Here is a 26,598-nt window from a genome sequence, read left to right on the forward strand (position 1 = left end):
GAATGCTGCGAAACTGCCGCAGTCTAAGTTAAGTGGCTCGGGCTGGGACACACCATTTGATCCGGGTGCACTACTTTCAGAACTAATGGAGCCAAGCATCTGCCCAAATTTTTGCCAGAATTTTATAATCAGAAGCACTAACGACCGGTATAAATTCAGGGCCTCGGATCTTTGCCCGGTTTTGGCAAAGAGATGAGTAGTGCTTTGCAGAGAGAGGCTGGGAGGCAGGAGGTTTCTAACCCATCTGCATATAGTGACTATAACCAGAGTATCAACAGTGAAGTATATGCTTTATAAAATTCATCAGGTAGGCTGTCTTGACCTGGGGTCCTGCCTGTCACTAATGTTCGTATCGCCTCACATATGTCAAAAGGTGTGGTAGGGTCATCTAATTCTGCCTTTTGGTCCTGTGTAATGCAGGGGAGGGGCACAGCAGTTAGGAAAGTGATGATATTATCAGGGGTAGTCGTGGTGACTGATTGATAAAGAGAGGTATAGTGGTGCATTAATTTGCTACGGATTTCGCGCTCAGTATAGAGTAGTGGACCAGCAAAAAAGCGCAGTATTAAGATGAGAAAATTGGCCGTAGCATGTGTTTTAGGTGAGTAGGCAGCATTGTTATGACATCTTAAGCACTCTAATAGAGCCGAACATTTGTGCTGTGCCTCCACCAATTCAAGATTGCCCGTTGGGTCTGTTACAGATATCTTTTTTAAGTATAAGAGCTGATGCTCAATGTGTAAAATGCCAGTATCTAGCTGTCTGCATGTGTTCCGAAGTAGTCCCAGGCAGTGTCCCCACAATGCCATCTTAAATACCTTTTACTCAGTGGATCTTGCCGCAGTGGTGTCTGTGTTGAGATAAAAAAAAAATCTCAATAACTAACAACAGAAGAACGAAAGGGTGGGTCCTCCAGCGCTGTTGGCTGAAGGCGCCACATGGGGATAGGAGGGTGCCTGCATCCCATGTGAACTTTAGATATTGGGGTTTATAGTCGGAATGGGTACGACCTAGATAGTTCACGTGTGACACAGGCGGTGAGCCATAATGTTCTCACTAGTCTATCGAGCCTGACGTGTAAGGAGTGGGGTGCAGAGTAAAAGGAGTATACTTTAGTAGTCATGTTGCAATTGCACCGAATGCTGATTAGTCCCCAGTTCCATAGCCATTTGTTTAGTGCCTGAGCACTGGAGGAGACATTCATGTGAGGCAGCAGAGGGAACGATCGATCTAGAGTAGTGTCAAGTACGCTATTAAAATCTCCTCCCAACAGCCATGGGAGTCCATTCCACCACAATAGAACCCCTGAGAGGGAGTTCAACAAAGTCACTTGATCAGTGCTTGGGACTTATATGCTACCTATCAGGACATGATGGCCATCCAGTCTACCCTTACAAGAAAATTTCTGCCCTCTGAGTCCACGACCACCTCATCTGACATAAACGTTTTCCCTGGTTTAACCCACAGTAGTGTACCACGAGCATATGAGGAAAAATCAGTGGTGAAGATTTGCCCACACCTGCACCGCTGTAACTCAACTGCTTCTTGGTGCGTTGAATGAGACTCTTGTAGTAGTGCAATATTAATAGCATGGCGTGTAAGGTAAGAGTAGATGACATAACAGCGTACGGGGTATAGATACCTTGGCCATTCCAAGTTAGCTCTTTAATGGACGCCACGTGGTTGTGGACAGGTAGGGTAGTGACTAGATATAAGTAGTGGAGTTAAGATTGCATATGTGTGCAAGGGTGAAAACTCACCAATTATAGGGGTGGAAGCGAGCGGGTTTTGCAGCTTGTAGAACTTGAGGCAGTAGAACATAGTAATGAAAACAGAAACAATAACCATACGAGCAGTGCACCAACCAAGCGCCCAGCCAAACCAATAAACTGGCCTTTAGGAAATAGTCAAACTTTCTATGTGAGGGAGGAAGCAGAAACACAAGATGCAACTTATCCCCAGATTACAAGCATTAGGAAGTACCAACACAGCATAATTATCAATCACGATAAGAGCCATCAGAACCAAACCTTTCAATCAGCCAAAACGGTAAGGCATTTCACCATGAGGGGACAGTCCAAAAGTATCCCACAGGGTGAAAAAAACAAGATTAGGTATACATAGGCCAAGCATTGCAGTGTGTGGAATAACAGAAGATTAGACAGGGCGAGTAGTATGTTAAATCTGCTGTAGCGAAGTCACATCTGGGGGGCTCAGAGTTCACATGAGAGGGCCAGGTTTCAGTCGAGCTTTCGTCACTGGAAGAACAGAGCAAGTCTTCTTCAGGGCTTGAGTGTTGTGTCCCCTCTGTGAGGGCAGCAGCATGTTTTTAGCACTCGTCGACGTTCCGTAATAATCTATTCTAAGTCAGGGGTAGACTTTAGGGCCATGTACCGACTCAATCCAGGGCGGTGCTGGTAGCGGCGGCCATTGGCCTGCACCAAGTTCATTAAGGTGTCCGATTGTGATGCTTTAGTAATCTGAGGGCAATAAGTCTCCAGCCAGCGCCAATTGTTGTCAGATGAATCAAAGAAGTGCACAGTTCCATTGCTGACCACACAAAGATGCACCGGGAAAAGAAGCACTGTTTCACCGCCAGAAAGGAATTTAATTGCCTCTGGACTGCGAAGGTATAATCAGGGAAAAACATAATGTATGTGTTACCCACTTTGGTCTCAGTAAGTTTTCTGACTTCATGCAGGATCTGTCTCTGTTACAAAAATGCAGCAGTCTGAGTACCATTGGATGAGAACTGGACACAGGTGGAGGTTTCCTTGTAGGAACACAGTGTGCTCACTCAATGGAGAAATATTGCTAAAAAGTATGCAGGGGAAGCGGTTTCCACAACCACTGTTCCACATATTGCATCGCATCTCGACCCTCTCCCCCTCCAGGAGGCCCACAATACAGATATTATTGCTCCTATATATTTCCTCCACGTCCCTCCACTTCTTCAGCTCACCGCTCCAGTACGCCAACATGTTCCAGTATTGACGATATGGAGAAGTCCATGCATTGGGATTTCGGCTGTAGGTCTGTAAGGGTCTGGTCAACCAAGCAAACCCTCTCCACAAGCTTATGGTCATCTGCATGTAGCTTCGTAGGGTCTGCTACTACATTGTCGATGTTGGCCTCCAAGGACGTACAAGTGCACTCAATAGCCTCCAGTAAGGTGTCCAATTTGTCCAATTTGTCCTCCAATAACATGGAGCAGACAAGAGGTTCTGACAGGGAAGCATCCTTAGACACAGCAGGGACCAACAACAGGCGCAGTGGTGTGCCTTGAGCAGTAGGGCGTTGGCCTCCCATTTTTGGTGAGTATATATAGAAGTAGCCCAGTCCAGTAGGTCTGCCTGTTCTCACACTGGCATGGTACAGGGTAGGCAGGGCACGTGTCACAAGCCCAATTATGTAAAGAGTTATATTGTAATGGCCGTAACCACATAGTCAATGTCCATAGAAAGAGAAACCGGTCCTCGCTCTGGATGGCCACACCAAGGCAGCCAGTGGGCGATGTCTCAGAGAGTTCAAGTTAGACACTTAAGCGGGGCCACCCCCCAGTGCCATGGCAGGGAGGGCAGGAGAATGACACGAGGCCTCACCGTGAGGACGCAATCCATTAGACTCTAATAATGAATATGGGCAGGCGTGTCCAGGGTACGCTGCTTTCAGTAAGGAAGGGTAATCAGGCCCTGTGCCTGGGAGGGTACACACATGGAGCCCCAAATGAGATTAGTGGGCCAACGTAGGGGGGGATTAGGGAGGTGAGCTCACTTGGACCAAGACCTCACCAGGGCCAAGACAGCATCTCAGCACTCAGGAAGTGCAACAGATTGTGCGATGGTCCAAGATGGCAGCCAGGGCCAGTCGATTTTCCAAGCAGCTACTGCTCTCAACACAGCTGGCTATCAAACGCTGCAACAGCAGGCCCGCAAGCAGGGAAAGTCCAGGGGGTCTCTCAGAAACTGTACGTGGCGGCAGAGACTAGACCTGATTCGGTCCCCGGTCCAAATGCCCCAAACGCTAGGGTCAAGGACAGATGGAGGTGGTTCAGAGTGGTGCGTGGAGGTCCAAGGGCAATGTGCCCAACAGTTATGGCTTGCAGACGATCGCGCTGACAGCTAGCGGTGAGGACCAAGGCCCGATCAGACCCCTGAACCCCCACTCGCGGGCATGGCCCCGGTCGTCATGGCAGTGCAGTTTAGAAGTAGCGTGCAGGTCCATGCCACTGGCAGTTGCTAACCAAAGGTACCAGAGGGTGGTAAGAGGAGTCCCACTCAGGATCAGGCACATAAGGTGACCCGATCCGTCTCTCTGCCAGTGACTGAACCTAGGCTCAATACAATCTCAGGGCTCACAGCAGTCACTGCACCCAGGGGGGAAAGAAAGTCAGAAGAACAGCAGCACCACAGTACCCTGGCTAACCTGATATGGGTGTCTGCAATAAGCGGCAGCCAAATCACCTGCATAGCTCCCTGGCGCAGTCTGCTCTACCATTGGAAGGAGAAGCTCTAGTGGTGGAACTGAGCCTATCAGCATCTCTTATCAGGACTGTTAATCCCGGCAGCCTTCAGAGTAGCCGCCTCCAGAGACACGTAGTCAAGCAGGTAGGGAATAGTTAAGGCCTCCGATCAGTGCTCCGCCACACCTCCGGGCAGCGCTAAGACAGCAGTCGCTATCAGCCCTCTTCCACATGGGTGCAGGTCTTGGCCGGGTCCCCACCGTAACACGTCACTGTAACAAAAGATCTGGCAGTAGGGGACAGCAGTGGGAGGATGATGAGGCAGGTTAAGATGGTGGATGGCCAGGTTTGGTCAGGATTTTTACTGGATAACGGTATAGTTATGTGGAGCTTCTTTATGGAGCTTCTGCCATCTTGGCCGTGTTAACCATGCCCCCTCACACACTCACTCATGCACCCATTCACACGCTCAGACACCCAGTCACAGACCCACAAAACCACTCCTACACCTAGTTGCAAACCTACTCAAAGAACAACAGAAACACTCACACACCCACTCACACACTCACTCACACACCCACTCACAGGCCCACACACCCACTCACACACCCACACAGCCACTCACACACCCACTCACACACCAATACAGCCACTCACATAACCACTCACAAACCCAAAAAAACACTCACACATCCACTCACAGACCCACACAGCCACTAATACAACCCCTCACACACCCACTTACACACCTACACATCCACTCACAAACCCATACACTATTACACCCAGTCACACACCCATACGGGCACTCACACACCCACTCACAGACCCACAGTGGCCAACCGCCCCACACTCATGGCCAAAAACCACACGCAGCATGTCATTGGCTGCGTGCAGCCAACTTCCCTCTATGGGCGGCTGTTGGATTAACATATGCTAATTAAATATTACTTTATAATAAAAAACTTAGATATTCACTAAAATAACAATGGTTACATGCATGTTATAGTTAGGTTCTGAGTTTACACACACAAAACCATAGAAATTCAGTAGTTATAGTTATACTTAGCTCAAGAAACTATAACTCGTGCCCTAAGGGAACTATAATTTGCACCCTCACCATGCACTGCTAATTACCCCACATATTACATTAATCATGACATCTTCTATGATATAATTGAAGAAAAGAATCCAGAAACAGCTCACTCCATGTGGCAGATTCCAAGAAATATAAGGTTATGCTTTATTATGCTCGATAGCGGGATGATGGCCCCTCTTTAAAAAGCAGGCCTCCCTATCCAGTCGAAAACTCGACGTCCAAGTAGCGTGTTTTAGACAAACTTTTAGTTGCTGCCTAGTTGAACTAAAGATCAAAGAGGAGTCTAGTTGAAGTAGATCTACTGCAGCAATGAAGTTTCTATAGACTGAGTTCTTGTTTGGACCATCTAAAATGCCTTTACATAGCCAGTACCTTAGCGAATCATGGTCCCCCTTTGCTAGGCACACAATCCAGCACACCACCCCTGTAAGTCTGAAAAGAAGCACTTCTCACCCAAACTCTAATCGTAAAGCTGCCACTGAGTGAAGTGGATTAACTGAAGCCAAACTTCTGAGGACTCTCCCTTCCATCCTGTTTAAAAAGCCCCAATTCCAGACATCGATCAATTCAATGCCATGCAATAAAGAACTGGGAATCTTAGCTCAATAAACCTCCAATAAACTTGCGAAGTGCCTTCACCCTATGGCCCTATAAAGAGAATCCAAACCTTTAGCCTGGGATATGGCTTATTACCTTTTGCTTTATTGTATTTTAGTGATGATTTAAGTGCAACTTTGAAGCTCAGTTTGCATTAATAATTAATTCTAATCTGCAAAATCCTGATGAAATAGAGCATTTACTAACGCATTCACTTTTATTATGTTGCAGGCTACAAAATCCAAGAAGCCAATCATGCTGCCTGTTACCTTCATGGATGGAACAACGAAGACGCTCCTCACAGATTCAGCAACAACAGCCAAAGAGCTCTGTAACTCACTGGCAGACAAGATCAGCCTGATGGACCGGTTTGGGTTCTCCCTTTATATAGCACTTTTTGATAAGGTAAGCTATGCTCTTTTAGCAGTCAAACTTAGATTGGTGTGCAAGTATTGAATGGGGATATTGGTCTAAAGTAGCCATTTGTGATTTGACATTCCACTCTGTGATTTACTTATTCAGGATTAGTGGAGTTATGAAGTGTAATGAACACCAACAATTGTCACAATACCCATCAGTAGAGTAGACTTTCCACTGTCATATGTTTATAGTTAAAGGGAGGAAAGGTAACACTATGGGGAGGGGGCTGTCAAATTGCTATGAACACCCACGCATGCTTACGTTTCTGGGTTTTCACATGCATTTTGCAGTCAGTTTCCTGCACTGGAAACACACGTAAAATTACTCCTGATGAAGGCAGAAGTAAATACTTCGATAGGATTGGAAAAGTAAAAGAACACTCCCATATTTCATGGGCTGGAGAGAGGAGTGGTTGCTAGTTTTGATTAAAAATGTACCCAGCGGAATGGGTAAACAAACATTTCTACTAGATTTAGTAGAATATTTGCATGAGTTCAGTAATAGTGCTCCTGAACATCTATCTCTGTTGTAGATTTCCAGGGTTACACATAGGGCTCTTTGTGAATCCCCAAAAACATATCCAAGCTAAGGAGGAAACCTACAGAAGTATACTTCTGATTTTTACCTGTAGGGATATGTGAAGCAAGCTAAAACATCTATTCCAGTTCTGAATTGGATTCCGCTATCTCTAACTACCAGTTTGCCAACAAAAAGTCCATTATCACATTACACCATGAGAGCTAAACTTAAGTTATCGATCACTACACCAAAACTAGACTTGTTCTCATTGTGAAATAGCCTAGTAATGTCAGTAGGACTTTGATTGCATTTGTACCTTACATAGAAATACTGCTAGGAGGTGGGGGGAAAAGGAGGGCAGAGCAACACACCAAAGCGTAAAATGTAAAGGACCTTGTATTTGTCAGGTTGTGTGACAGAATATCAAGGACACAAATATTGTGGCCAAATATCGACATCAAGAAGGTAAGATAAACATAGATAAACTATTCTTATCTCCACATCTATGTAAAAGTACAAAGATGTGAAGTTAAGTATAGTAATTCCGTGCTTACCTACATAAACTTACCTTCATGATATTTTGGCCCCACTGTTTTCTTTAGACAATACTCTGGTAGAATACCATTTCTTATTCACTTCTTCCCATCAATCTGCTATCCACTTTTTAAAAACCTGTCTTCTGCTTTCTTCCATGTCTTCCCCACTCCCACCTGTCTTTCTCTTTTTGTACTGTACTACACACGTTTGCAGTATGACCTCCAGTACACTGTCAAAGACTAGCAAGCGTTCTTGCTTTTCTACTTTTCACTACTTCCACCCACAGTGTAAAGTTCATAGTGATGATAGGAAGTGGGGCCTGGTATTGTTCCCAAAATGTTGTGATAACTGACATTTGAGGTAGACATTTACCCCTAGTACAATCATTACATACAAAATTAAGCTTCTGCACCGTAGGCCAGATGTACGAACATTGCATTCGCTACAAGTGCTCACAATTTGTGCACCAAATTTGAGCAAATCCAGTGGTATTTTGCAAACGGACCTTTGTACCAATAGGTCGGGTCACAAAAAGCAGAATTGTAGTGGCTCACAATTTGACCTTCCTCATTATTATTATTAATAAGGCAGGTTGCAAATTGTGACCCACTATGATTCGCTGCCATCAGAGAGTTGGAGATCTGCTGTGATCAAAAGACTACCATATCTGTTATTGCTTTAAAAAAACAATCCTATTTTTTTAAACACAGTGAGTTTACCTTAAAGAAATTGGGATGCATTTAAAATAAAAGTACAGTTTTACTGCCTTTTTTTTTCCGACTAAGCCGTGGTCTTTGGGACCAACCACTGCCTTCTCCTAGAAAACGTTTCTACATTCCCTTATGGAAATGGCTTAACACTACCAGCCTTGTTGTAGTTGTTAAAATATTAATGTATTATGAGCGAATTTCAGTGACTAAAGATTAATACATCTCATTGCAAATCGCTATTTGGAAGGGGCACCCAATCCTTCCCAAAAGCGATTCAGTATGTACTCCAAACCCAAATTTAGTTTCCGTAACTTGTTACCAAAACGCAATTTTGGTTTTGTACATTTCACAATTAGAGCATTTGTGACTGTAAAATCCTTTTTTTCATCTGGCCTGTTTTCCTTTAAACATATAGGGCCACATGTACGAAATTTTGGATTTGCGACCCCCAAATTGCGAGTCAGAGTGACTCGCAATTTGCGAGTCGCAAATCCGAATGTAGGATGGTGTCCTTGACACCATCTGTGATTCGCAAGGTGGTCGCAAATGCCCACCTCATGAATAATCATGAGGTGGGTCGCAATTAGCGACCCCCTTGCGAATGGCGGCCCTCACAGGCATGGTGGCCTGCTGCGGGCAGCAGACCACCATGTCTGTGACTGCTTTTCAATAAAGCAGTTTTTTATTTTTGTAATGCATTTCCTTAAAGGAAAACGAGATGCATTACAAAAACAAAACATGAAACGTTTTTCGTAGGACCACTGCCTGCTCTGAAAAAATATTTACAGTGACATTCACAACGGGGAAGGGGTCCCATGGGGACCACTTCCCTTTTGCGAAAGTGTTAGCACCCATTTGAAATGGGTGCAAACTGCGATTGGTTTGCGACCGCGATCGCGGTCACAAAACAATCCTACATTGTACTGCGAGTCGCAATTAGGAAGGGAACACCCCTTCCTAATTGCGAGTCGCAAACCCGTTTTGCGATTCGGTAACCAGGTTACCGAATAGCAAAACTGGGTTTGTGCTTTGCGACGTGCAAAAAGCGTCCTACATGTGGCCCCTAGTTACTTGTGTTTGCACTACTCTGTCTGTTTTTTAAGGATCTGCTTATACAACACGCAAGTTTGGCCTTTCTCAACACAGCTATTTAAGCAAGCACAGCATTGTATTTAGTGACTGTACCCTTTGTAAGTTTTCAGACAGTCTATATTATTGAGGAAAGTCCATTATTCAAAATCTGCACAGGCATCTATCTGTACACAGAGCTTAAACCAGCATCTATATGGCCATCATTAGAGGCATAGCCATGCCCAAATGAATTTTAGGTGATGTTTTTCACTGCTGTTTTAAGTCAGTTCCAGTGTCATCAGAGTACTTTCTGGTTGATTGTTGAGTATCACCAAGGTGGGTAATATAACACTTCTCACTTGCAGCACTCCAAAAGATATAGGTATTATTTTGTTATTGATTAGGTTGAGTATAAATTGACCATTGCCAAAAGCATTTTAGGCTTCCTTTCTTTCCCTCATACTTTCAGCAAGTTCTGTAGAGACTTCTCGCGGACATTTATAGTATTCATGATGCCTTCTCACTTTCAGCGGATCTGGGGTCGTGTGAGGGTCATTAGTTCAGAACTGGGGTGTAAGATGGAGTCTTGGTGGAAGTGTAGCTTTGGTGTGTGAGCCACTCAAGAGTGGTCCATGTGCATGTTATTAGGACAGTGAGGGGGTGATGCTTCCATTCTCAGATCAGACCACACATTTGGAGAAGGACTTCCTGGACATCATTGCAGCTTTGATTGTTATTCAAATAGAAATAAACTCATCTGCTCAGAAAGATATCTCTCACAGGCTGGGTACAACAACTGTCTGAAGTCCTAGCCGAGGAGAGACCCAATTCAAGGCTGGCCTCGCCGCAAGGAACTCATAGACAGGACTGTAGGAAGCTGGCCTGGTGTGTGGTGAGCACCTATGGTGTTATCACCTTACCAGGTCCAGGTATCCCCTATTAGTGAAGTGTACATAGGGCCCAGGAAGCCAGGGCTCTCTAGAGGTAGCTGTGGATGAGCAGCCAAGACTTATCTGGGAGACATGCAAAGCTTATGCAATACCACTATTGTCACACAGCACTTACAGACATGAAAGAACCACACAATGTTACAAAATAAAGGTACTTATTATAGTGACACAAATACTAGAATACAGAATAGGCAATCCCCCAACTGAAGGTAAGTAAACACACTATTATATACACATTAGCAATCAATAAATAGCATAGAAAGCAATAGGCATTGGTAAGAGCAATAGCAAATAGTGAGGGCCCTATGGGAGGGCCAAACCATATACTAAAAAAGTGGAATGTGAAAGGCAGTCTCCCACCCAAGGTGGTGGAATCAGTAGAAGGGAGCAGGAGGAACTAGGAACCCCAAAAGGTGAGTACCAGAGTGTCCCCAGAGATCTGAGTTAAGTACTGGGTTTTCCCCAAAACCAATAGGAGGGCTTTGGAAAAGAATTGTGCAAGACCCAACCAAGACTGGGAAAACCCAAAGGGTGGATCCTGACAGAAGAAGACCTGCAAAGGAACGGGACCAAGTCCAGTACATGGTGGAGTGGACGCTGGTGGCAGGAGCACTACCCACTCTTCTGTGGATGCAGGTTCAGGTCGACGGTGGATGAAGAAGGTCAGCAGTGCAGCACAGAGGCTGAAGAGGAGTCCCAGAAGTGATGGAATGACGTCCCACGTCGGCAGCTGTGATGCAGTCGGTTAGTGGTGCTGGAAAATCACCAGCAAGCATTGGCAAATGCAAGATACAGAGAAAAAGGTTTGCGAGGCTGAAGAGGACAAGCAAGGTCCATGGATCTCGACGCAAGAAGAGGAGTCTGGGTTGACCCTCAGTAGCTGGGAGAGTCACTAGAAGAGGAGGCAGCCCCCACAGGCAACACACTGGCAGCAGGCATAGGAATCGCAGTGAGGCCTGCTCAGCACACCTGAAGAGGAGTCCCACGTCGCTGGAGCAGCAGGCAGGAGACTGTGCTTTGCAGGAGGGAGTGCTGGGGGCAGGGCTGCACAGAACCTGAAGATCCATTGGAGGAGGACCAAACAAGCCTTGGTAGCTGCAGTCTGGGTGCACAGAGGTACTGTCCTGCAAGGAGAGGCAAGGGCCTACCATCCCCGAAGTTGGACAGCTGGTAGAGAGGACAAAGGGGACCATTCCGGACAACCACCTATGGATACAGGGGAGTGACTCCTTCACTCCAAAGGAGATTCCTTCTTACTTCTTGTGCAAGCTGAAGACTCGTCGCCCTCAGAGGATGCTCAGCCGTGGAAAAGTTGCAGTTGCTGAAAGGAGCCGGAGAAACAATGTTGCAGAGCGAAGTCGTCGCTGAAGTTGCAGATTGTCGGTTCCTGGAGAGTCCAGTTGTAGTCACAGTGGCCAGAAGATGAAGTTAACGTATGCAGAGGCGTCCTGCTGGAATCTTGCACATCAAAGCTGAGGACTCACCCAAGAGGGAGACCCTAAAAAGCCCAGGAAGGGGGATTGGTCACCTAGCAGGGTGACAACGTATCGGGAGGGGGCTGTGACGTCACTTACCTGACCTGGACACTCCGATGCTCCCAGGGGCCCCTGCCCACTTTGGATTCAAGATGGTAGAGTCAAGTGGCCACCTGGAGGTGCTCTGGGTACCACCCCTAGGGTGGCAATGGAAAGGGGAGTGGTCAATCCCCATTCCTTTATCCACTTTCATGCCAGAGCAGGGACCAGGGGTCCCTGGACTGGTGCAAACCGGTTTATGCAAGGAGGGCACCAAATGTGCCCTTCAGAGCATACCATTGGCTTGGGGAAGCTACTCCTTCCAAGCCATGTAACGCCTATTTCCAAGGGATAGGGTGTTATCTCCCTCTCCCACAGAAAATCCTTTGTTCTGCCTTCCTCTGCCTGAACTGGTCAAGCAGCAGGAGGGCAGAAAGCTGTCTGAGGGGTGGCAGCAGCGCAGGCTTGCCGGAAAACCCCGGAAGACTGGTCGGAGCAATACTGGGGGTCCTCTAATGAGCCCCCAGAGTGCATGGAATCATACAACCAATACTGGCAACAGTATATTGGGGTATGATTCCAACATGTTTGATACCAAACATGCCCAGGTTCGGAGTTATCATTATGTAGCTGGACACAGGTAGTGTCCAGTACACAGGTAAAATGGCTTCCCTGCACTTATGAAGTCCAGTGTAATGGAGCTGGAGTTTGTAGGGGCTCTGCAAGGGTGCCCTCACACACAAGTACCTGCACCCTACCCTCTGGGCTACAAGGACCTACCATAGGGGTGACTTACAGTGACCTGGTGCAGTGACCTATAGTGAAAGGGTGCATGCACTTTTTCACACAGGCTGCAATGGCAGGCCTGCAGACACATTTTGCATGGCCTCCCATGGGTGGCACAATACATGCTCCAGCCCATGGTGAACCCTCGGTGTCCCAATGCCCTGGGTACCTAAGTATCATATTCTAGGGACTTGTGGGGTGTGCAAAGTCATAAGCAACCAAATTTAGAGGGAAATAGCACAATCACAGGAGTCCTGGTTAGCAGGATCCCAAATAAAACAGTCAAAACATACTGAGAGGAGGCAAAAAGTGGGGGTAACGATGCCGAAAAGAGGGTACCTTCCTGCAAGGACAGTCACTCCAGCTTAGCTCTTGAAGTAAGTTTGTCCTCTGATGTCATCAGAATGAATGAGAACACTTGACTTGAGAAAGTCTTCATCCTCATCATCACTGAAGAAGAAATCTGGCCCTCTGTCAGAGGTAGCTGTCACCGTTCGCATCCACTTTGGAAAGAGTAAGGTATATGGACTTGCGGACAGGAACTTTCTCTCTGTTCTTGTGCATCTAGGAAACAGGGATGTTGTGTTGTTGACTACCCCCCTGTGGTCCTGGAGGCCTAAATCATGCTGCAGGTCAACCATCCAGTGTGATCCCTGAGAAGTTCTGAATTGCACAGGAAATACATGGAAAGGACTGTTACTGCTCTTCCTTTATGTGCACCAGCAAGTCTTAGAGAGTTGGATAGACGGCACTCCAGTATATGGCTGCATTTATTGGGCCCACTGTGTTTGCTGGCTCAAACCTTTCTTATTAGGTACAGAGAATACAAAGGTGTTTGGCTATGTTCAAGGTTTCATAGTGTTTCTGTGGTATGAAAAGTACTGATTGTGGGAACATGTGTTGCACGTATCAGTCCTTTTCTGATGGTGCCATCCCTGGTGCACATTCCATCCTGTCACCTAATAAAAAGTCATAATAAAAGGTGTAAGGCACGCAGAAAGGTGTCTTCGACTCACATACATCCTAACTCCATCCAAAATAAGGGTGAGGAATACTGCACAAAAAACACCTACCATCACTCTTGTTATTACCTACTCATTGAATCATCACCCCCTACCTTTCTGGGCCAATAACCACTAGATATTCCAGTGAGGAATGACTTATGTTATTTACCTAATTTCCCGCTGGTACCAGTGGCATGAAGCAAAATTATGGGGACCCCGTGCAGAGTGTGAAAAGTGACCCCTGAGTATCTCATATCTCACTGATACATCAGCTTTGGGCTGAATGGGGTCCTCCTGAATGTCTGGGAGACCCTTGAAGGGTTTGGGTGCCCCCTGCAATGCAGGGGCTGCCGGGGCCTGCCTTACACACATGTCTTGCACTCAAAAGCCCACCATAAGTGGAGGTGAAAGCAAGTAAGTGTACTAGCAACATATAATCAACAGCCACAAGGTTAGCACATTTAGGCAGGGTTTGTTTTCAAATGACTGGTCACCCATCACTTCACATTAATAAAGCTACATATTGACAGCCCAAAAAACTCCTTAATGCACTTGAACCAGAGCAATTGCACCTGGGTGAGGAGTCTGTCTTTATGAAAAAGCACAAGAGTCCAAGGAGGTAATGTTATCACATCATTTAATGGATGCAGCCTTAGACTAGTTCAAGCTTCAGAAGAACAGGTCAATGTGTGTCTCATTTCAAACAGAGAGACAGTTCTCCTTATATTCTCTCCAACAAATGCTTTGGTTTATGTGGTCACAGTTCAGAGGCTCAAAGATACTTAAAAATGTGCAGTGGTTGAGGCTCTTCCTTGAGGATTATAATCAAGGATTTATGTCATCAATTAATTTTTAAATCAATATTAATTACTAGAGTAATTCTTTGTTTCCTGTTACATAATGTTATTCCAGGTCTCTTCTCTTGGCAGCGGTAATGACCATGTGATGGATGCCGTGTCCCAATGTGAGCAGTACGCCAAGGAGCAGGGGGCTCAGGAGAGAAATGCCCCTTGGCGCCTCTTTTTCAGAAAGGAGATCTTCACGCCATGGCACAACCCGACTGAAGACAATGTTGCCACAAACCTCATTTATCAACAGATAGTGCGTGGTGTGAAGTTTGGAGAGTACAGGTGTGATAGGGTGAGTTCTTTTATTTTAAAACTTAGCGTGCCCAATGACTAATACCTGGATTGCTACAAATGCAACAAGAAACCTGTTAAGGATAATATAATGGCATCAAAGAGACCATAGAAAAACCAGTCACATTTGGATACAAATGCATTAATCCGTCAACACAAAAATGATGTTCCTACCATGTAACATGATAGCTGGGGATTTGCCTGCATCTGTTTTCACGTAGCATATGCCATCAGTTTCACTTATGTGTTTGTAGCAGGTTTGCACCATTTGGATTTATCCATACACCCAAAAGTGGGCTGAAAGAAAAATTACAATAAATACCTTTATGGTGGCTGAAGTCACCTCTTTGACAACCCTTAGTCTCAATGTAGCAATTTCAGCTCTTGATTTTAACAATTTGGTTCTTTTAGTCAACACATAAGAACTAATTTGCAAAGTATAAAAAAAGCCTTCACCCATGTAGTTTACTCTAATGCAAACTGCCAAGTATTTCAGGTGTTCACAAATATTTAACTTCAATATAATGTAAGAATTTGTAAAGCGCCCATTTGAGCATCCTTTAATGTCATTCAGAGGAGGTTATTTCAAGATGATTTATTCAATAGGTTTAAAGTATAAATACAGAAGCAGTGCCCCATAAGAAAATGTTGTTCCTTACTTAGCCCGTAGTCATCTGAGGCTTCCAATAGCCTGTGGCAGAATCCTCACACACTCATATTCCAACTTGCATCACGCACTCAAAGGACATTCACAAATACTACAGGACCTAGTATAAAACTGCAGACAGCAGGGCGTAATGCAATATATCCACAGGATTCAAACCTGCAACCACAAGGTCATACATAGAACTCTGCAGTAGATGTATTAGTCCACTTAGCCATTACAACAGGTCCTACACATGTATAAATTGTGTATCTGTTAAGGTATATGTGCAAATTGTCGTTTGTCATGTACCTTGCATGTTTGGTAAGGTATGCAGAACTGCAAAATTGCATAGTCAACACAACATACCATATTTTGTTAAACTTTGCAAAGTTACAAAAGGCTAAGGAAGTGTGGCCACTATTAAAGCCTGCACAGTAGTGGGAAATTGTTCCTGCTCTGTGTTTGTAGAGGCAGCTGTTCAAACCCCGCTGCTCAGCCACCACATGCTGCACTACCCTACAACTAAAACGTCTGCCCCTTGAGATTGGGACTTTAGAGGTGTGCACCCTTGGTCCACTCCTGGCTAAGGTCATTTCTGAATAATAGCAGATTAACTGCCCCATTCAAGTCAGTGTTCTCCCATTACCAAATAATTCCAGCCAGGCAGTTGTCCCAACAGTCATGGACATGATATCTGCCTACAGGAAATCATCACCTGCAGAGGCTCTGACAGGCTCAACTTCACCTCATGTAAAGTTTTCAAATATTATTTGAATCTACAGGCAGTCTAAACCTTTGAATACCTGTAATACGTATGATTATTTTCCTACCCTTACATATATGGTTGGTGTCCATGGCATATGGTATACACACACATGATTAGCAGCTACTGACATTTTTTCATATTATGCACTTTTTTCCTTAACTATGAAAATGTTTTACAATTCTGTTCATGTCCTACATATGCCTTGTGTAAAAGGGATAACCTTCCAACCACATTCTCATTTGCACGTCTAACACCAGAGCTGTTTAGGTTTATGTGAAATGTGTAGATATTTGTGGAGGATACATTACAAAGCATTTGTGAATACCCAGAGTGGTACAGCTGTGTGGAAGTTCACCTTTTTTCATTGCATTTAACTAAGGACTACTCTGACACTCCCTGGGTATCTCAGCTGTGCCTATCTACCATTCAAACTACATGCTGAGCTCGGACATGTGTAAGCATGATTTGCACCCACCATGGCCATGTACTGTATTCATAATTTTCTCTTACAAATTCACAATGGGAGTAGCAACACTGAGTATACAGAGTTGTCACCCTTCCATTAAGCTATGTGTAAGTAACTATAAACCATACTGTCTCAGCTATATGGTTTTAACTTCAGAACAGGAACTTTAAGGGTTATCTACATAACCAAAGTCAACCTGGAGAAAAATAACTGTTCTTCACCTGCTTTCAGCACTTTGAGAGCCTCTTCTTAATTGTGTGCATTCTGTTGCCCTAGTTTGTTTTTTGTCTCTATTTTGGGGCCCGCTCCTTAAAACTTCAGTAGGCCCAATAGGCCCAGGTTCAGAGGAGGAACCCTCCACTTTTGCCCAGCTGGAAGATCTTGCACAGCACAGTGCCTGTCTTCCACAAATCAGACAGCATAGGCTACTTCCGCTTACCATCCCCAATGCACTAGGGGATCATACCTCACCCATATGAGGCTACTGCACACAACTACACAAATTACTACTGCCAAAAACTCTTTTGGTATATACCATATAATGTTAATTAAATAAATCTCACTAATACTTAATACAATATTTAAATACATACTTTTATAAACATACATATGTGTGTGCATGTGTGTATAAATTACCTAGTGGTGGTCACCACTAGGTAGTTATAGTTAGGACTTAGTTTCGATAGAAAAAGAGTTTTTGTTTTGCTAATACCTTTGGCGCCGTTTGATGAATCTTCACAAAAATTTCCAAAGGAATGCAATGCTTACGTCAGCTGCTGTCTGTTAAGTTTCAGGGCGATCCACCAAGCAGGGGCTGAGAAAAAGGTGGGGTCCAAAAACTATTTTTCCCTATTCATTTTTCCATAGGGATTTTGAACAGAGATAGTGCCCGAACCATTGGATGGAATTACATCAAATTTGGCAGAAAGCTAGGTCCTGGTCCAGAAAGCAACCTTTTTGTGATTTGGTGTAAATCTGTTCAGTGGTTTCCTTGTAATTAAGTGGAGAAAAGAAATTGTATCTATAGGGATGCGGATCTGTTGCAACTTCTGCCCGGAGCACCGCAGAACCACACGACAGAAGCAATACTGTGATTAGTTGGCCTCAACCTGTGCAAAAATTTGCGGCTGCCATTTTATCAACTGGTGCACGGTCCCGGGGGATGAAAATAGGGGCTAAAAACAATAAAAGGGGTCAGGGTAGATGTACTCTGACCCCCTGGGGGTTATTAATGAATGTCTGAGGGACCTCTTATTACTTAAAAAAAGATAAACCTTTTTTGGCCATGAACATGGAGTCACGACTCCATCGCGGTGCTCAGTGCGGCCCCCATGTAACATCGTGATGGAGTCGCGAACCCTGCAGATAAAAAATAAAAAACGATATGCATTCACATACTCACTCACACATTTATGCACCCACTCACAGACCCACTCAGACACTGGTACACCCACTCACATATTCATGCAGTCACTCATAGACCCACTCAGACAGTGACAAACCCACTCATGCGTAAACTCACAGAACCACTCAGAGAGTCACAGGCCCTCTCACAGACCCACTCACACTCATGCACCCACTCAAAGACCCACTCAGACACTCATACACCCACTCACAGACCCAACCGCACACTTATGCACCTACTCACAAACCTAGTCAAACACTCACACACCCACTCAAAAACGTACTCAGTCTCGCATCAACTCACAGACACACTGAGACACTGACGCACCCACTCACAGACCCACTCAGACCATTGCACATCCACTCACAGAACCACTCAGGCCCTCAGGCACAAACTCTCACACCCAGACAGACACTCTCACACCCAGACACACCCTCTCACTCCCAGACACACCCTCTCACACCAAGAGAGACAGACCATTCGGCTGTGCATGGTGCAGGGTTGGCTGGCAATGGGGGTTGGCTGCAGGCCCTGGCCACTGGCTGTGCTTGGTGCAGGGTTGGCTGGTTGGAGGGTAATGGTTAAAATTAAAAAATAACGGTTATTTAATTATTACTTAATTACCTTTCCATCCTATACCCCGACAAACCTAGCAACCCACACTGTGTTATACTTAAACAAGTATAACACAATGTATTAATTGATGAACAATTACATTATTAATTAACAATTAATAACAGCTAAAATATAACTAAAATATATAATTTACGTAATTATTTATTAATTAAATATTTAATTATACATTAATAATTATTACCTTTTAATTATTACTTAATTTACTTCCCACCCCGTACCCCTACAAACCTAGCAACCAGCAACTAAAATATAACTAAAATAAACTATTATTGCATACAAATTTAAAATAAAAATACAAAAAATTTAATAATTAATTGTTAGTTGATTATTACTTAATTAGCTTCTTACCCAATACCCCGACATACCCAGCAGCCCACTCCAAAAATATAACTGCAATATTAGATCATTACGCAGGTTACACAATTACCAATCAATGCAATAATTAGTAATACATTTAAAATTAATTGTTAATTATTTCCTAATTAACTTCCCTCCCAGTACCCCTACAAATGTAGCAACTCACACCTAAAATATAAGTAAAATAAATCAGTATACATTATTATACATAATTAATATCAATTACATACTTACTTAAACATTATTAATTAATTAATAATCGTTACTTAATTAACTTCGACCCTATCCTCCTACAAACCCAACAACCTGCTAAAACACTCTAAATTACTATGGGTCTGAGTGCCCATTTTGGTTGTCTGGCAACTACATCCCTTCTCATTTTGATTGGTAATGCCTACTGGCTGTAGGATGTACTAGTATTTCTATGTAAGTAAAAGAGTTTTGTAATTTGCAACACTAAGAACATCAAATTGTTCTACTCAGCTCAATGTTTCTGTATCGCCCTAGGAAGAAGATTTGGCAGAGCTAGCCTCCCAGCAGTACTATGTGGACTATGGGTCAGAGATGGTGCTGGAGAGACTGCTGAACTTAATCCCTTCTTACATCCCCGACCGAGAAATCACTGCCTCAAAAAATGTGGAAAAATGGGCTCAACTAATAATAGCTGCCCATAAAAAGGTAAGTGCATGAGGTGCATGGCTGCTTGATTACCTATACATTGGGTTATGTAGAACTGCAAATACGGATAGATGACTAGCTCAACTGTAGGTCAACAAGTAGTAAAAGTAGATATGTTCTCTGGGAAAGATAGTACACCTGGTTGTGCTGTGTTAGAGGGAATGTGTCAGGCCTTTTGTTGTATTATTGTAACAGGAGTGTGGGGCACTGAAAAAAGTGTTGGTCCAAAGGCAACGAACTCCGACTGCTCTCCACCTCCAACGGCCGGACGTAATTAACCTCGGTGCAAATACTGCCCTCCTCCTCAAACATTTTTGATCTGGTTTAGCAGCAGTAGCTAAACAGGCTAATGGACTCAGAAGAGAAAATAGCCAAGGAAACTCCTTGCATTACCATAACTTTCAAAAGTGTTCCAATGAATGATCAGGTTTTCTAAAAATATTGAATTGCCCATGAAGTCAAAAAGCTAGTTTATAAGCCAACTTGTTAAGTGGCCCACAAGGCTAAGGAGACGAAAACCCATACCCACCCTAAACATTATTATGAGGAGGAAACACACCAGAGCAAATGTAATTTTGCCAGAAATGTTTCCGTTTTTCATTTAGTCATAGTTGTTTTTTATCACGCAGCAGTGAAGTTGAAATCCCTGCATACCAGCTGGGGAGGCTTTTACTGCGAATTTCACAGGGCCTCCAAATACGAATTGTCTTACTATTGTACTGCATGTTTTGTATTATTACTAGAGGACGTTGGGCCAGAACCTTTGACCGACTTCGTAGGTGAAGTCGTGATTATTGTTTTGACACTAGGATGAAATGGATCATGGGACGTCAAACCAAATGTCCAGTAGAAAGATTTGCCACTTAACTATAGTGCCTCTGATATTAAATTGTCTAGTTTTAGTGCAGTGATTTTTAGGTCAATTACTTTAATGGAATTAGTGAGGGTGAAGATCAGCTTCCTCTTTGTGCTGTCCCAGTAAAGATCGTAATCCATTAGAAATATCTTCACATTGGACACTTTGATGTGGTAGTCATGAAATCAATATTTGGAATTACAAACAGTGTGCTTTTTCTTGGTGGCAGGTCATAGATTATGTTGAGAGTAGATAAGACTTGAGGGATTCTGAAAGTGAATGTGATTTTTTAAATCAGTGTGACTCCTTTACCCTTTTTGTTCACGTCATAGTCCGTAGTAGAATAGTTAAAGTATACCTTCTTTTGTGGTGTCAGGAATTCACTGCTGGAATGTAATAGAGATTTGACATACATCCACCCCTTGCAATGAACTCTCCCAAAGCTTTACAAGGCGTAAGTGTAAGGTGTATCAGAGGGAAAGGAGGTGACAAAACAGGGAGAGATCTCCAGATTGTGCTTGTGATAGGGAAGACCCTCCTTGTCGTCCAAGCTAAGAAATTATGATAGTGGAGCACTCCTATAACACACCAAACATAGCTCAAGAACATGGTTCTATCATACATATTGTACAAATATATGGTGTATTTAACAGTGATGCTATAAGTAAGCAGGATGAATACCACTGAGTGTACTGAGCAACCCACCCTCATGCCTAAGCTTCTGGACTCTTGAGAAGCTACCAGTAAAGTAGTAGGATGAACCATTGGGCAAAGACCGCCTAATGAGCTTGCCGAGGACAACAATAAATCACAGGGAAACAGAAGAGTACAACCAAAGCAAAGATCAGCACACAGGACCTGATGAGTAGAAACACAATGATGTTGTCAGCCATGTTTTTCTGGTCTGAATCTACCTATTAAACACTCGGACAGGGATGTGCAACCTGGAAAAAATACAAAAGTCCTTCTCTGGTAAACTGAATATCCAATTCCCTGTTACTTAGGAAACGTGGGCACTAACCTCCCCTTTAGCTGTTCCTTCCACTGATAGTACGCCTGACAGAAATTTCTATCTCTAGTTTTCAACACAGGAATCGTGCTGATTAGTGGCGACGGGTAGTTCAAATGGAAGGGGGGGCGGGCAGGTCACACACTCGTACACATACTCTCACCCATCTCCATGCACACTTACATCTCCATGTAGCCAATGAAGGGACAAGGCAGTCCATACCTCATCACAGAGTGGGATGGGGTCAGTGAGACTGCTGACTCCACCCCACCTCACTCTGATGAGGCATCAATGATAGACACTCGGCCCTGGGTGCTTAAGGGCTCAAAACTGAAGCGCCCAGGTCTGGGGTTATCATTAATGCTCCCCCTCATCATCAGTGGGAGGGTCTTGTGGCTCTTTGCCCTGCTGAGGAGGTCATGCCACTGGGCTGTAACATCTTCAGCCCGGCAAAGTTCAGCTCAGGCAGACAGGCCGCTTGTACATTTAGCAGGTCTAGCTCCTGGCTGCCTGACCTGAAAATAAACAGTGTCTGTCGGGGTGTCCTTTGCTCAGGCGGATAGACACTCTTTATGTCACCCAAGAGGATGGGTGTGGCTTTGCACCCTTAAAGACAGGCTGCTGCTGGTGCTGACCCTCCACGTGGGTGTTGCCCTTCTTGGCCTGATCCTGACAGTGAGCCTGTGAGATCAAGTTGATCTGGACACTCTTGAAGACAAACAAGATAAGGCACTGTTCTTGAATGAGGTTTGATAGTTTGGGATGAAAGCACTTGTTAACCTACATTTGTAGAGTAGCCATTTCAGCAGGTAGATGCATTAATATATATGGGATTACTATACATATGGTGCTTTTAGAATGATTACGATGCATGGACTTTTAGTAGGTGGATTTGACACTGTGTTCCGGTGCCTTTTCTACCATGATTGCATGTGCAAATAATGTATAAATAAGAGATCTCTATTTTGTGTTAATGCAAGATAAGGAAGCCTGTCCCATTCCTTGTCCCACTACACAGCAAGTAAACTGTTTACACTCACTTTCATTAAGATTTCAGTTATCTGTGTGGAATGGAGGACATCAGTGATCTGTGGACACAGGCAGCCTAGGTATAGACTATGTACAAGTAAAAAAATTTAATGGGGTTAATACCTAGGGCCTGATTTAGAACTTGGTGGATGGGTTACTCCGCCACGAGGGAAATCTAATGGGATTTAGATTTCAGGGGACGGGATATCCGTCACTTTGTGACAGAATAACCCATCCGCTTAGTACTAAATCCGGCCCCAAGTCTTTTCTTTTTTGGTTTGCTGCTCCTCCCAGCTGAAAATGTATCACAGAAGTTTACAAAGAACATGTTACATGTGTACACATTCGGATCACTGGAATATTCTGACATATGGCAAATATGTTCATCCTAAGAGCAGCTCCAAGTTGTAGGGCCTCATAATTGCTCTAATTATGGATGACTTGTTAATTCTAATGAAGCCAGTAAAAAAAGTACTGCCCCCATCAAAATCATTAGATCTATAGTGTTTCTGCTGATATGTTTATTTGAAAGCAGCCACAATTTCTGTGTGAAAATCCAGAGGAAAGTGAGGAATTACATGGGAAATCAGTTTTAGAATTATCTGTTCCCCAAAAAATCCCTTATTTTAAGGAGACCCTAAGTGTTCATCTTGTAATGGCACAGATTTTCTCCACCTAGAGTTACAGATAGACTGAATTGCTGACACCGTATCAGTACCTCAGAAAGTGGAGGAAATCTGGACATTGTTTGGGCCTCTTGTAAAGACTGTACAGTTTTTAAGTTATGCAACATGTATATCTTCATATCAGGCCCAATTGACATAGTCATTTGTGCACCTAAATTGGAATTTGGGGCACAAATGGCTTGTTTTTTCAACATAATATGTGGATTTGCACTGCCAAGGCAATTTATTCACAGAATATTATATCAGTATGGTGTAATATTGTCTGTCAGCAGATCAGGTCACAGAATGTGGAGTAGATTTTCTAGGGCAGGTATAACTTAGAAAGTAGGTGATCAGCCAACATGCTTGAATTTGTGGGTGTTCTCAAACATTTGAAATGTACATTTCCATCCCAAATATGTTTGGACATTTAATCCTCTCAATGGCAAATGTAAATCTGTATTCATTAGAGGAGTGGAGAGGGAAAAGTTTTAAAATTGATGGGGTGGGAATCATTTTCTAGCGGGGAACACCATTTAAGGCACTGTGGCACAGTATGTGTGTGTGTGCATAAATGTTAACTATTTGTCTTGCACATGGGGGCGTGGTCAAGATGGCGGGCGGAGCGGACATCTAAATCAGTCTCCGCGCCAGGCCCGATTATAATCCTGCACAGATCGTGACAGGCTGATCAGATTTCCACACAGAGCATGACTCCTGTGGCCTGAGACCACTGCGCTGCCGCTCCTGCAGTGTGGGACCACCACCCAGAAGATCCAGATCCGAGAAAGGTCTCGGGCTGGATGTCGTGGGTTGCCGGGCCGGACATCGTGAGTTGCCGGGCCGAGCACTGAACTGCCGCGGCACCTGTGTGGAGGTGCCGACCGCTGGGTGCGGGGTCGCGGGAACCCCTGAAGTTATGGGGATCGCTGGACTGGGACTTTAGCCGGCGGTGCGCGGCCATGAGTGGCGATCGCGAGGCCTGCCGGGCGGAGGTGGTGGCCTGCCCGGGTGCTGGATTGCGCCGTGCTAACAACCAGCAGAGGGGCACGTGCGGGCCGAAGGTGTGGCCTGCGGCCGGAGGCTGTAGGTGGGAAGAGATGCGGCACCAGTAGGGCTGATTGGAGGACTTTGCTGCGGTCTGGCTCCCCCCCGCCCCTTGTATTGTGCCCGGCACTGGAGCCAGAAGTGCCGGTGCGCTGCTTCCTACGAGGGGGAGAGCGATCTTCCCGACCGGACGAACCTGTGGTCGATGGGGGTGTGCGCCTTGGATCACTGCATGGTGGGCATCGTACGTCCTCGCAAAGCCATACCTTGCTGAATGGCTTGTGGAGTGCGCGTCTTGCACCACAGATGGAGTGGATGGTGGTTTATGACTTCGAAATTCTCCGAGATGGGGCGAAACAAATTGGACAGGCCTGGCATGGCGGGTCCGGGTCCACGCATGTCGGCGGCGCAGAGAGAGCATGGCCCCCCCCCCCCGGATCTATTGGTGACAGCTATCCTAGCGGCGCACACAAAGAAGTTTGAGGACATTCTTAATGCAGTGCAGAGTATTAAGTTCACACTGGAACCTAAGATTGATGCCCTGCATATTGATGTGGGCCATCTGCGGGAGGAGCATAAGTAATTGAAGGACCGAGTTGCAACCACTAAAAGCACAGTTGCGACCCTCCCTGGCGAACGCTACCCAGCACATCAAGGACTTGCAAAAAGAGGTTCTGCACTTACATCAACTTCTCGAGGACCAGGAGGGGCGGTCCCATCGCAACAATATCTGTGTGGTGGGTCTGCCGAAACAAGAGGAGGGCCCCAGCATGGACCTGTACATGGAGCAATGGCTGTCCCAAACAGTCCTGCAAGGTAAACATTTGTCCTTATTCTCAGTGAAGAGAGCGCATAGGGCCCCCCTCGCCCGGTGGTGGTTCGACTCTTTAATTAAAGGGACAGAGATCACATCCTGCAGAAGGCTGGCGCTGGTGGCCTCAGGGGAATCGCCAGTGCGCAGGTACACATTCACCCTGATTATACTCTAGAGGTGCAACGTAAGCGTACCCCTTTCCTTATGGTGAAGCACACGCTGAGGGAGCATAATGTTAGATACGCATTGCAATTTCCGGTGACCCTCCGGATCATAACGGACACTAACACCATCTTCTGTGCCACACCGGAGGAGGCCTGGGCATGGCTAGAAGGCAGTGGCATAGCTCCAGTGCCAACAAAATTACCTCCACAATCAATGAGGCACAGGACAAGGGGGGGCCAGTGGGTCCCGGCGCGCATGCGCGGCCCCTACCGGGGAACAAGCTTCCATGGAGAGAGAGCGGGCACACGCAGAGGTGGAACTGCACGTGGGCTCCCCAGCGTCGTCAGTGGGAAGTGTGGAGCAGCAGGATAGGAACCCCCGGAACTGGATGTGGAACAGTTCCAGGCAATCTTGGGCGGGAGCCTGACGGTGACACCACAGACTGCAGAGGACATGCTGTAGGGCGAGCCGCACCTGGTCAGCGGTGAACTCCCTGTCCAGAACTAATATTGCATATACGGCAGGCTTGTCAATGTTATCTCCACTAAGGTCTGTGCAAGTCTAATGTGCCTTTCTCCTTTTCTCTAGTACACCAAGTTATTATTATTTGCCCATACTGCCTATGTTCCCCCCCTTACACCTTGGTGTAATCATACATGAATAATAATGTTTCCGTTGGGTATCAGCATTTCAGTGCTATTGGCTGACCACCAGTTATTGACTCAGCCTGGGAAGGGTAGTTCATTGTTATATTTACGTTTTCTTAGCAGGTTAGTTCAAAGGTTTATAAATGGGTTTGCTGGGGTGTGCAGGGTGGGTTCCAAGGTGGGTGGGGGGGGCTGGGTAGGTGGTAGTGCGCAGTGGGGATGTTGTTGGCTCTCTGGATTGCCTGTACGCGCGCCCCCCCAGACATGACTCACAGTATACACTTTCAGTTCAATGACAATACAGTTTCATAACATGGAATGTTAGGGGGCTAGCAGGATTTAATAAACAACACAAGGTCTACCAGTTCTTCTGTCGCCACAAGGTACATGTGGCTTTGCTTCAGGAGACACATCTCATGGCTCCGTACCTGGGACAAATGCATAAACGATCGCATGGGACCATGATAGGGACCACGTACTCCAGATATGCCAGAGGGGCTTTAATATGAGTGGCCCCTGGGGTGCCGTTGGTGATACTACATACCAAGATAGACCCGGATCGGCGTTTTGCCATATTGAAAGGGACCCTAGACGGAACACAGCT

General features: G+C 45.2%; 1 protein-coding gene across 1 annotated transcript in view; it reads left to right on the plus strand.

Moving 5' to 3' along the window:
- Nucleotides 1–26,598, plus strand: part of MYO7A (myosin VIIA) — a 434,990-nt gene that overhangs the window by 228,541 nt on the left and 179,851 nt on the right. The window contains exons 30-32 of the mRNA XM_069203910.1: nucleotides 6,390–6,563; nucleotides 14,582–14,809; nucleotides 19,592–19,762. Coding sequence (XP_069060011.1) covers nucleotides 6,390–6,563; nucleotides 14,582–14,809; nucleotides 19,592–19,762 — 573 coding nt within the window. The remainder of the gene's footprint in view (nucleotides 1–6,389; nucleotides 6,564–14,581; nucleotides 14,810–19,591; nucleotides 19,763–26,598) is intronic.

Source organism: Pleurodeles waltl, chromosome 8 (assembly GCF_031143425.1).
Source record: "Pleurodeles waltl isolate 20211129_DDA chromosome 8, aPleWal1.hap1.20221129, whole genome shotgun sequence".
NCBI classification, from domain to species: Eukaryota; Metazoa; Chordata; class Amphibia; order Caudata; family Salamandridae; genus Pleurodeles; species Pleurodeles waltl.